Source organism: Larimichthys crocea, chromosome I, assembly GCF_000972845.2.
Source record: "Larimichthys crocea isolate SSNF chromosome I, L_crocea_2.0, whole genome shotgun sequence".
Classification (NCBI taxonomy): Eukaryota; Metazoa; Chordata; class Actinopteri; family Sciaenidae; genus Larimichthys; species Larimichthys crocea.
In genome coordinates this window covers 6,333,122-6,345,884 of record NC_040011.1, presented here as the reverse complement: position 1 = coordinate 6,345,884, position 12,763 = coordinate 6,333,122, and the positions used below count along the sequence as shown (strand labels likewise).

Sequence of the window (12,763 nt, the reverse complement as noted above, 5' to 3'; positions counted from 1 at the left end):
AGATGTTGAACCAGCATAATTTTCATCAAGCTCTGATTCCAGTGGACATTGCTCTCTGCTCATAATGACTTGATGATGCTTCATAAAGCTTCATCAGCCATCCCTAAAATGAAGTATTATAACAGGGCAGCAAGAACAAAACCAGACAGTCAAAATGGGTCTGTTTTCCACACTAGGCTCACAGTCCACCATCTCATTTCCCATTATCAATATTAGTTCAATGCAATATGCCATTTTTTTGTCTGAGACACAGATTAAACTTCACACCGACTACAACTTCTACAACTTCATTGTTCTTGAAAGTCAGAGCACACAAGTAGCCTTAACTCACCAGAATGAAACATCTCTCAAATGAGAGGGAGCTCATTAAGTTTACTGTAAGAGCAAAGTTACAGACTGTGACAGTAATTACAGAAGCAATCACTTTACATCCTTCCTGCCCTCGCCACATTTCACGACTACCGGGTCTCCTTTGGAAAACAGTCAAATTAAGACTCATTAAGTCCCTCTGAGGTTTCTAATTAAAACACACTTTTATAAGTTAAGATTCTTTCAATATTTCCAACCATATGCTCCTTAATTATATCAATAAAACTGAAGGAATTGCTTGTGTGTGTGTTGTGCTAAACACTGATTGAGTTGCTTTATAGAGCAAGAGGGCCTTAATAAAGGAAAAGTGCTTCCGGGCGTGCAATTGTGATTCACATGTGCTGAGTTATTGTATGACACAAACATGAAAAATGATTAATATTTTCATCCACACCCAGGCTTTCCTGTGAGCTGAAATGCTTTTCTTGGACCGTTAAACAACTAAGTCATTTTCATGTCATCTCTGTGAGTCACATTGAAATCCACTGCTCTTGCTGTAGTCTGAACTGAATAAATCTCGTCTCCATTGTGTCAGGATACCTGTGTGTGCGTGTGTGTGTCAGCAGTAAACACACAGTGATGTGGTCATTGGAGGAAACTAAGTTTCCGGAAAGCCTGAAGAATGAGATCATTCAAATTAAAGCGCGTGGCAATTACCAAATGCTAACAGGCTACTCACCAGTGCAAGTGCAGGAGAGCAGTCTGCCTGATAGAGATTTAAACAGAGTGATTGTGGTGGAGCTACTTAACAACTTATAGGTGATTTTTGAGCTAAACAAGCTAATTTCTCCTCTCTCTTTTACACCAGCAGAGTCTATATTCGTTAAGCAAACACCACAATTCATGTGCATACACACACGCCAGCAGTATTTTATATAAAAACACCAGATCCATGGAAACAACCTTTAATCCATGTCTAAAAGCTGTGGTCGCCTCATGAAGCGAGCTGCACTGCTTTTAACATCCCTTTGCATGCTGAAGCGGAACACTGTGGTGATATTAGCAGAGGCTGTTGAGATTTTGATTGCAGTTTGTGGCACAAATAAACTTTGGAATGAACAACATCATTCAGCTTTTCCGAGCTTACAGGGATTTTCTAAAGAAATAAACCGTTTACCATCTCTGTTTCCCTTTTGTTGCAATGGCATGACCAAAGAAAATCACTTAAGTGTTTAAATACTGTTAATGTTGATCATGATTCGATGTTTTCATGTACAAAGCAGTGGGCAATAAAATATCATTTCCTCATGTTTAACATTTAGCCTTCAAAAGACTAGTGAGTTTAATGTGACTTCATTTTTCTTTCAAGAGCTGGTTTGATATCTCTCTCTTCTCTAATAACTCTTTAATGAATCAATGCCTTGTGAACATAGCAGGGCGCCTTCCTAAATAAATTGTAACGAAAAATAAGTTTGACTTGAAAGAGAAAAGTCACTCGCAATGGAAAGTCCCCACAGGAAGATAGTGGTTTACCAAACTGTCCAATCTATGCTTCACTCTGCACTTGTGCAAAGGGGCTCCTTCTGTGTCTGTGTGAGTTCTGTTAATGAAAAACTTTCTGAAAGGATGAGGAGCTTGAGAACACACGTTGAGGTCCACAGCTGAATCCTCTATAGCACAGAGGATAGACAGAGAGAACTGGAAAGAAGAAGAAAAAGAAGAGGTAAGAGGAGAGAGAGACAAAGGCAGAGATGGGAAAGAAAGAGAAACAAGAGGAAAGAGAGATATTGGGAGACATCAGGATATCTGCCATGCTTGAAAGGAAGAGAGTGCCATCTAGAGACCTTGTGTGATGGTTGTGCACACAAACCTATTTCCAAGGAGAGGTGAAAGATTCAAATCCTTTACTGAAGTAAAAGCACTATCAATTGCTTTAAGTATCAAAAGTAAAAGTTAGCTAGTGTTAGTGTTTTCTATGATATATAGTTTGTCTAGATTATTATCACTACTGCATCAATATGTATGCTATATTTTACTGCTGTCGATGTTTAAGGTTGAGCTCATTTTAGTTACTTTATATACTGTTTGGTAGTTTAATCTACAGCAATGCATCATATTCTATGAGATCGTCATATGGTTTGAGCATGACTGTCCTGTGACGACCTGTTTTCAGCTTTGTCACAGTGTATTTTCCAGCTGATCTAAGAGGGTTTTTGAATTATTTATTTAACTTAAGAAGTAGGAGAATTTTCTCAACACATAACACATCACCCTTCAATTTACATGGTTTTCACTGGAAAAGTTGTGATCTGAAAAGTAGCTACTGAAGCTGTCAGACAAATGTAGTGGAGTAAAAAGTGAAATATTTCCTTTTTGCATGAAATGGAAATACTCAAGTCAAGTTCAAGTACCTAAATAATACTTTTACTAATTGATGCTTGAGTAACTTATCCCATTTTTTGTTCATTTAAAATAATAAACAATCAAGCCTTTATTTCATTAATTGAGACTTTAACTGTCCAACTAGAGCCTAAATACAGTTTCAAGGGGTTTTCTGCTCTGAAAGGAAAATCATCCTTATAAACATGTTAATTCCGCCCAAGGCTTTTTCACAGAGCGACCCAATCTGTCTTCTCAAGTCTTTAGCAGAACTTTTTGGATCGAGAGCCCTCTTCTCCCTCGGCCCTTGTGCTTCCTGCTGCTTCCACTCGGGGTTCCCAGGCTCTGCATTTTCCACAGGGCCAGTTGGGTTTTCACCAAATTGTGGTTTTCTCAAACTTCATGACATCTTGACTCATTTATCAGCTTCTCAACAACAATAAACGTCCCTATGCAGCTCTCTGTCACCCTTGTATTAAACTCTATTACTCCCTCTGGAGGATTTCACAGATAACAAGACAACAGGGAAAACTAGACAACAAGGCTGCAGGCGTATGAGAGGAAAGAGATAAGAGATCCATCCCCTGAGTGATCAGTTTAGTTTGCAACACATTGAAACTGTTCAACAAGTGCCCATATCAGCTGGGTTTAAATATTGTATCAGGGCATGCAAATATGTAGTGACTGAAAAATTTGAGAGAAGGCAGCACTATTTAAAATCAAAATCATGCTGATGCGACTCTTAAGTGTAATCAGGTGACTGGTTCCCACTCCACACCCATACACCTGTTCTTGAATGATGTAACTTTCCTGTAAACTGTTATAAATTATAGCTGCTGTGAGCTAATGCTAGCTCAGTTTGTTAGCTGGGCTGCCCAGACTGTGAGGTCAGGCACTGGGGCAGTATTAGTGTTTGTATGTTTTGGACCACCAGGAAGAGATGGTTTCCAGGCCTGGTGTTGTGCCAGAACCGGAGCTGGGCAAGCGAACAATGTAACCGGGCTCAGCAGCCTTTATGGACATAATGACAGAGGCAAAAAGACCAAAGGAGACATTAATGGAAGAAGCTATGAAGAAAAAAGGAGAGTGACTAAGAAGCTGCCAGACAAGAGTAAATCTTCTTGCAGTTGGACTAGTAAGTAAATAATATTACTTACTAGTCCAACTGCAAGAAGATTTACTATACCCATTGCTATGTCTTGTGTTGTTGCACTTCTTTGATGTTTGGCTGCAAAGTTGTCGACTTGTTGTCGTTAGTTTTTTGATCATAACATTACAGTTAAAGTGGTATTACAGGTAAACAGGGGGTACTCAATCACAAAAATACCAATTTCTATGTAGTGTTACTATGCACCTGTAAAAATGATACATACTGTACTGTATGTGAGGGGAATTTCCCTAAAGAGCTGATTTACTAATAGTGTGCTGAAGCTGTGCTGGATCAAAAACCCACACCATTTGCCGGTTGTGTTGCCATGGTATTGACAGAGGAGTGATTTTCTTTCATTAGATTTAACCAAACCTAAACTCCAGAGATTCTGCCCATGACACTGTTTCAGATATGTGGACTAGAACAGATGTTGGAAGGAGTTATGAGGAAAGGAGATGGAATAATTATCTCATGGTCACTGAAGGAGATGGCTAACAGCACAGGAAGCATGGAAAGTGATCTTACTTTTGAAGAATTGCTATGCTTTCTGGTGGTGTGGAAACCCTCCCATGTGGTTTGAGATGATAAAAAACATAAAGGAGAGAATCTAGAATTATTGTACATTTACTGTATGCAAATAAAGCTGTACAAAGCAAATTGCACTGATTTCATGTCAAACCAGGAAACGAAACAAAGCTCTGCAACAGATATGCACATTATACACTTCAGTAGTTTCAGTCATATGTTGTTAAATAAGCTTGAACAGTCCATTTTTTACAAAGACGCCTTCATAGTTTTTGATTAATTAATAATTATACCCAAATCTGAACCCTTTCTCTTGCTAACAGTGCTTTAGTTCAGAACCAGGAACTTAAATTGCTCATTTTATGCTTAAATCTAAAGCTAATTTTCCTAGACAAGAATTTGATATTTATTATTTCTGGTCTGAATAACCTTTGAGGCCATTTTCCAAAACTCAATATTAAGGCATATGGTTAAAGAAGAATGTACGGTTAAAGAAAAAATCTAAACACACAATGACAGTGTTAGTTTGCTAACCCACTGTCCATCGCTCACGTTGCCAGCCAAAATAAAGTGCTTAATGTATCAAAATAGTAGTATTAGGAAACAAATCTAATCCTTTTTTTATCCGTTCTCTTGACTCTACTGATCACTTATAATATAAGTATAAACTTGTAATAACAACAAGAATACTGGGTTGCTGCACTCTGCATTCACTCTGGCTGAGAGTTGGTAAAAGGCCTAAAATCCAACTTTACATAAAACAGATACAGTATGTGAGCAATTCAAGGAGTTGGATCTGGACAGTGTCTCTCTGAACGGGATATTTAATACAGGGCATGATTAAGTCATTGCTTCAATCCAAATGATATTCTCACTTTGGTTATGAAGCTAATAAGTGATACTAAAGTAGCAATGCGACACATGCTGGTGACTTCAGGAAGTCAAAGCAAACATTTAGGATGCACATATACTAATGTAATAAATTATTACAGTGACAGAGTATTACATAACTTCAAAAATATTTGGAAAAAATATAGAATTAACTGGTTATTATTAGAAAATAATAAGCAAATAGCTAATAGTGTTCACAAAATGCTCTATCCTGGGGAGTGGTGTTGGATAAGCTCTGCAGAAATAGAGAAGATGGACGGTTGTCAGTTTTGGTGAAGCAGGAAGTTCTTGATGGGTTGTGGTAGCGGTAACGAGGGTATATGGTTTAGACGAGTTTTGCCCATCGCTCTGCGGATCCTGATGCGACAAAGGTGTGTCAGCCTACGAGGGCATCCTGAGAGGAGAAAAAGCAAACCAGACTTCAGATCCAGCTACACCAGGAAAGCAGTGTAACCATTTATTTTTCACATTATCACTCCATCTGAATTCTTCACGTTATGAGTCGTGTCAGCCCTGCTTTTAATTTACCATAAAATTTAGAAACTATGGTGAGACATAATGCAAACAAGTAACCGATCATTGTTCGAGAAAGGGTTTTATACAGACTTAGAGGTAGTTTAGGACAAATCCCAACAGGCACCACACAGTAATTTCTCATATGTTACAAAAATGATATCAGTCAAAATGTTTAGATGTGAAAACGGCCCATATGGCACATCTATAGTAGTTATTCAAAGAAGGACAGCTTTACTTGTTTATTTCGTCAAAGAAGGTCAACATAATATAATAACACAGCAACATTAATGTTCATAATATATCAGTCCATCTGTACTCACTCCTTGCCTCCAGGAAGACTTTGAGCGCCTCCGGGTCCACCTTCCTCCGATTAGGAGCCTCAAGCTCTGACTCGTCCCAGGGCACCAGGGCGGGATTGGCCCCGTGGTCCAGCAGCAGGTAGATAAAGGCCACCTCACATCCATGTCGCAGGACAGCATCCAGCAGGCAGGAGGCCAGGCCACGGGTCAGAGCCTCTTGGCAGACAGGCCCTGTGTAGTTGAAATCAGGCTGAGCGCCGGCCTGGAGCAGCAGCCGGAAACAGTGGAGGTGATGGTAGGCAGCGCTGATGTAGAGAGGACACACCACCAGAGTGTTGAGGGTGCGTGCACTTAAGAGGAGCCGGGGCCCCAGTTGGTGGTCCATGTCTACATCTGCATTGAACCTGGACAGAGGGAATCATGCATACAGTTGAAAACTTAATTAAGAAATGAACAAAATACATATACTAATTGATTGCAGAGAAAAGTCTGTAAATAGGGTATTTGTAAAGATCAAAGATTTTTGTTAAATTGACAATTTTTCAGTCTGCTGTTTTTTCCTGTCAAATATTCATGTGTCAATGTGATTTTTGTCCCATGAGGGCTGCTGTTGTTGACTGGTGGGACCCTGTGATTGAAAATATTTCTTTCTGTGCATTTTGTGAAAGATGGAGGAAGCTGTTTCTTAAAGTCGGGAAGTAATAAAACTGCTGCCTGAAGCAGTGGAAAGCATTGCATTGCAAAGCTAGCAGAAGATCAATGCACTGACCCTTAGACAATCCACAAGGTACACAAAAAAATAAAAACTAATAATGTAAAAAATAAACAAAGAAACAGACATATTGGCATGCTGAGCATTAACCTTTAGACTGGTTACTATGAGAAGCGATAAAACAAACCTTATTACCAGTACGCTCTGTGAAGATACACATTCAAACCGTACATGAGAAGTGAGAAAATCCTGGTTGCTCTCCTGAACTCACCTGATGAGCTCCTGCAGTATGTCCAGCCTTCCCACCCGCGCGGCGTGGTACAGCGGGGTGCTGCGGTGGTGCCGACTTCCGTTAGGATCGGCTCCGGCTTCGAGGAGGATCTGGACACAGTCCAGGTGACCATTAACCACAGCTACATAGAGGGCTGTTTGACCTTTTACATCAACCAGGTCCACCTCGGCTCCCTGGGCGATCAAATAGGCCACGCAGGCAGCGTGACCTGCTGTGGCTGCGATCCGCAGAGGGGTACAGGGCAGGCAGCCACAACACCACACAGACTTCTCATTGATACGCCTAGCACCCAAAGAGAGAGAGGAGTGGTTGCAGGATTTGAAGTGAAGTTTTCAATTTGTTTTTTTTTTAATAAAAATATTTCACACCTTATTTCTTTTTATATTTATATGCCTTATATACATCACTCATCCATTTCAATAACCATAACCGGTTATCCTTATCAGGGCCATCATGGGCTGGAGTCTATCCCAGCTGACACTGGACAAAAGGTAGAGGACACACTGGAAAGTTTGCTAGTTCATCACAGGCCTGGCACATAGAGAGAAACAACCATTCACGCTCACATCCACACCAAATTTAAAACTGTGGGAGGAAGCCGGAGTACCCAGAGAGAGCCCATGCAGACATGGGAGAACATACAAACTCCACAAAGAAAGATCCCAGCCGCCTGAGGGATTTGAGCCAAAAACCTTCTTGCTGTGAGGTGACAGCGCTAACCACCATATTGCACATCATATATATTTTATTTTAATTGACTTTTATCTCCTATGTTGGGTATATCTTTCTGTAAAGAAGAATTTCACAGGAGTGTACTTGTACAAAAAGAGTGACAATAAAACTCAAATAAAAACAAAAAACTGTGTAATCACCATAAATTAAATACTCACCGCAAAGTCTATCCAAAATATAATGCCTACCTCACCACTACTGCCTCATTCATGTTGGGATAAGCAGGGCAGGGTGAAAAGTAAAAAGTATTTTACTGAAATAACAGCATGTTGTAAACCATGTGGAACAGAGATGAACTGGCCAAAGTCAGTAATAATAAGCTGCCTGGGTTTTAGGATTGGGAGCAAGTAGCGGTTAAATGAGTGCTGACCAGTCCTGCCTGGACAGTATGCCAATAACCTAGTAGTTAAAGTTAGATAGTAAAAGTATCTGGTATATAGGATTTGTTATGCAATATAAGACTGTTTAATGGTAAAGATATGTAAAGACATACTCTGTACAGCATTTGTTCTCACTCAGCAAACCCACACAGCACAGAAACCACAAAACCACTTAGTGCCACACGTGAATGTTCTGGACAAAACCTGCCAGATCCAGAGATTTCATAGAGGGACAAAGACTGTTCTACAGCAACACAATGCAATAAATGGTGCAAGAGATAATGTTTGCATCAGAATATATAGCTAATGTCATCACGTATGAAGGTAACTTTTCATGAAACCCCTTTTTGTGTCACATACTGTATAGGGTTATTCAATAATCTGAGAAAACTAGACATACAGCAGAGAGGTTGAAACATCATCTTTAAATGATCTACTATTGTCTCTCTGGATGTCTCATCTCTTCACCTGCAATTCTATCTATCAAATAAAATCTTAATATATTAAAGCAGCTTTTTAACTGGTCATGAAACAGTTCCTATTTAATACTAATGACGCTATATGCAAATTAAACCATTGGTGAGAAATTATGCCTGTTCCCGGGGTAATTTCTTGTTCCTAGAATGCAGATGGGAAGACACTCAATTATAGCAAACAAACATTCTTGATGTCAAACCCAAGAAGTTTAGGGTTAAAGGTAGGGTGGTCATTATAGGGTTTGTTATGATTGGATGATTCCATTGCTATCCTAGGGAAAAACATATTGCACCCAGCATCCAATTCCTTGTGAAATCAGATGAATCATTTTATAGCAATGAAAGTTTTCTTTTAGCTGCTTTAATATTATTACTCCCTCCCACCGTTTGAAGCTGTCTTCCTGCAGTAGGTTCCTCAGGGTGTCCAGATCTCCGACATAGGCTGCATTGTGGAGCCGCATGTCGTCCTGCTCCAGAGGTTTGTCGCAGAACTGTTCCTGGAGCCATTCCTTCAGGTTACGGCCTGGTCAGGACATAATACACACAGTCTGCAACGCATACTCACATCTTTAAAAACGCTGATGTATGCTTGGCCTGAATAATTGACTGATCCTCAGCACATATCTCCAAGAATTGATTTGAGAATCCTGCATTTGAGATAACTACATTTCCAATGCATACTTTGTTACATAACTGTACAGGTGTCCTTGCTCAATGTGAGAAGAATCAGTAATTCTGAGTCATGTTTTGTGGGGAGCTCCTGAAACTCTTGTGGACAGCTGGCGGGTCACAAAAGCAGGGCTATAGTGTTAAATTCAGTGGTAACCAAGTACTTTTACTCAAGTACATTCCATGAGTGATTTTTATTTTCAGGTGATTATACACTAATGAAAACATAGCTATGAATATTATATTCCATTTCTTTCATATTCTGCTATATTATTTCCTACATCTGACACACTGAACCTTTGAATAAAATAACTGAATACTTCCTCCACCACCCAATTAAACAATTGCATTTTATTGTGCAGGTGTTACTATTATTGTGTCCACTTCTTGTAGAAAATATACATGAGCTGGTCCGAATCGTCCATAATGACTCTCTCATTTGTAGGCCATAAGAATAAAACACAGGTGTTGGAAAGACATTTTTATACCTCTGTAATATGTACTGAACCCATGGGCCACACCTTATTACACAAGAGTCAACAACAACAACAACAACACATCTGTATTGTTGATGTCATACTCAGTGGAGTACATTCTGACCTTTTACGCACACACTGCACATGGAGGATACATGTTCCCCTGACAGGCCTGATGAATCATCACAGTTCATTCATCTGCGGTTTCCTACCTGCAGCGGTGGCACCGGGCAGATCAGACACAGTGATGAGCGGAGGGAAGTTAATACTGGGCGGTTCGTCCACATCAGCTTCTGGACCTTCGGCCATGCTCTTGAAATGTCACACCGTCCACCTGAACAGATACTTCGGCTTTTTGACCAACAGTGGTTTCTACCAAATGACCGGAATCCAACGATGTGAATCAGACAAGACACATCAAAATAAACAAACGTGACTGTGTCGGTGACGCTCGGCACGCTGCGCTACTTCCTGACAGCGCGCAGGGCGGATTTAAAGGGAAAGCGTCGCTTTAAATGCATGAAGCACTTTAAACTGTTTGGATACAAACTGTTTTTTAACATCTTATGAAAGGCAGATCTATTATTTACACGTTTGAATTCAAAAACATTTTTGAAAAATGTATTGTGTATTAAAAGTAAGAGAAGAAAAATACTGCATGGGGCAAAAAGTAAAAGTAGAAATACTAGTACTCATGTTTATTTATTTAGTATTTAAATGTCAGTTTAAATTGAGTGGAATCATTGTTTAAAAAATTGGAAAATGTAACACACAAAGGATCTCTGCATTATAGTAATCCTTAGTTGAATATTGTGGCAGTTATGTAGTTTAACTTCAAAACTGATACTTAAAGGTCCAGTGTGTAAAATTTAAGGGGCTCTATTTACAGTGTTTCCATTAGCTGTAATAACCTGAAAATAAGAATGGTTATGGTTTGTTGACTTAGAATGAGCCTTTTATATCTACAGACAGTAGCCCAGATTGGACAAACTAAACACTGGCTCTACTTTTTTATGTGTTTTGCAGGCGCTGTAGTTTCTCCTTGACGCTAGGAAGGAGAGGCTGAAGGGGTTTGCGGTCAGCAATTGCACTGCTAGATGCTGTTTAATGGTCCTTTCAGTTTTGTTAAAAAATACAATTATTTATAATTCTGAGGCCCATTATGATGTATGTGGTATTGCTATGAGTCAAGCCCACCTCCTGGGAGGTCATATTTCACATTTTCTGGTGTTTTATTTAAAGTTTTTATATCCAGGAAAATATATTATGGTTTTAAGTAACAAAATATATCTTACATCCTTCTGGCAGAGACTTTATAGTTGTGAAATCACAACCTTACAAAAGTCCTGAAGGCTTGTTTAAAGGCACTTAAAGGTTTCTGAATGTGGGCTGTGTGCATTATTTTTCTGTGGATTGAACAATTTGATACTTATTTATATCACACCTAAACATAAACAAAATATGAAACTTTCTACAACATGGAACCTTTGAAAAAGGTCAAAGAGCTGTAACAAAAGGGCTTGGACACAAGGATTAGTCAGTGTGGGTAACTGTAAGATGCAATAAAACATTTTTAGGTGAGTAACATTGACCAGAGCAAGGCATGCAGCCATGGCTCTATGATGCCTGATGACAGATGAACCTTGACACCCGACACTGAGGGCCTGGCTGGTGCTCTAAAAATAAATGAACAGGTCAGCAGTGCCCTGTGTCACCAAAAGTGTACACGTCGCTTACAGACTTCAAGCTCTGTAAAGACAATATATTGATTCAGCTGTATTTATAAACAGATTCCAGCCGAGCTAGAAGTAATTTGAAGTTATGTTATTGATCATGATTATTTTTCATAGTAAGTAGGCAGCCAGACTCCAACCAATGCTATGACCAAACCTGGGAACAGAGTATGCAGATAATAGTACTTTAACTGAAGCTGAATATAAGAGGGTTTTATCCACACAAAGTGTAGTTAATGTTTAAGATTAAACTTTGATTGGGCCTTTCAAGTATGGCCAAGATAAAGATTAGTGAGTAAATGTGGGCAACAAAAGTCCAAGTGAAAGGTGTAGTCACTCATTAGCATGATCAATTGTGAAATTCAAAGGGCAAAAATCAACGGAGGCTTAGGAATAGAGGAATAGTAAAGCAGCAGTCAGGTCTGAAGTCACTTCTTTGAGGAACCTCACAGATAAAAGCAAAACGCAGATGGACAATGGAGCTTTCCTTGGACTATGCCTGTTTTTTAATCCACCTGTTGAGACTGGGGCCAGCGTCTTTGCTTAAAAGCAGGTGTCCGTTCCGCCTGCAAGGGGCCTTCAGCTAAATCTCCAACTTGCATCACAAATGCTTCAATCAAAATCTTGCTTAATAGCTGTTAAAGGACTCCTTCCTAATGAGCTCTGTGTGTTGCAGCTGGTTCATAGTTTTCTGCAAACGTTACTTGAGGGTTTTAAAAGGAACGTTAAATGTTTTACTTCTGTCATGTCAGACATGGCTTCAAAAGAAACCGTGTTTCATTGAGAGTGTGACTCGGCCGTGCCAGACACCACAAGGACTTCACATGAACTTGTCAAAATCACAAACCGGGGTCATTTGTCATTTTGTTCATAGCGTAACTCGAGCAATCCAGACCTCTCATTAAGTTTCCATTATAAGACTAACTAACTTTGAGCCTGTTGCCTTCTCTTGACTCTTCACTACTCACCATCAAATCTTAAAAAAAGAGGAGACAAATATTTATTGCAATGTAACCATTTATTTCACTCCACTACAAAATTATATATATTTTTAACTATGATACAATCTCCACATATACATAATGTACAGTTTAAAAAGGAACAGAAGATATTATACAAATAGTTTACAGTGTAAATAGTCCTTTCTTTTAAGATGTGAACACGCAGGTTCTTACTTTTCCAGGAGTTTTTGCTTGTAAGACTTGAAAAAAATTGACTTTTTAA

General features: G+C 39.3%; 1 protein-coding gene across 1 annotated transcript; it reads right to left on the bottom strand.

Annotated features, from left to right (window-relative positions):
- Positions 1-4,446: 4,446 nt before the first annotated feature.
- asb1 (ankyrin repeat and SOCS box containing 1) lies at positions 4,447-10,283 on the bottom strand. Its single transcript, XM_010739889.3, has 5 exons — positions 10,019-10,283; positions 9,046-9,184; positions 7,053-7,355; positions 6,091-6,473; positions 4,447-5,648 (listed from the first exon to the last, which is right to left on the bottom strand). The coding sequence occupies exons 1-5, from the start codon at positions 10,113-10,115 to the stop codon at positions 5,518-5,520; spliced, it is 1,053 nt and encodes a 350-aa protein (XP_010738191.3). The 5' UTR covers positions 10,116-10,283; the 3' UTR covers positions 4,447-5,517.
- Positions 10,284-12,763: the final 2,480 nt, after the last annotated feature.

What these genes read in the sequence shown, in the direction of transcription:
- asb1 (XM_010739889.3), bottom strand. Translation starts at nt 10,115, where the DNA reads ATGGCCGAAGGTCCAGAAGCTGATGTGGACGAACCGCCCAGTATTAAC. An exon ending in GCCCGGTGCCACCGCTGCAG is followed by an intron (nt 9,185 to 10,018) that starts GTAGGAAACCGC and finishes TGTCCTGACCAG; the next exon opens with GCCGTAACCTGAAGGAATGG. An exon ending in AGTCTTCCTGGAGGCAAGGA is followed by an intron (nt 5,649 to 6,090) that starts GTGAGTACAGAT and finishes TTCTCCTCTCAG; the next exon opens with GATGCCCTCGTAGGCTGACA.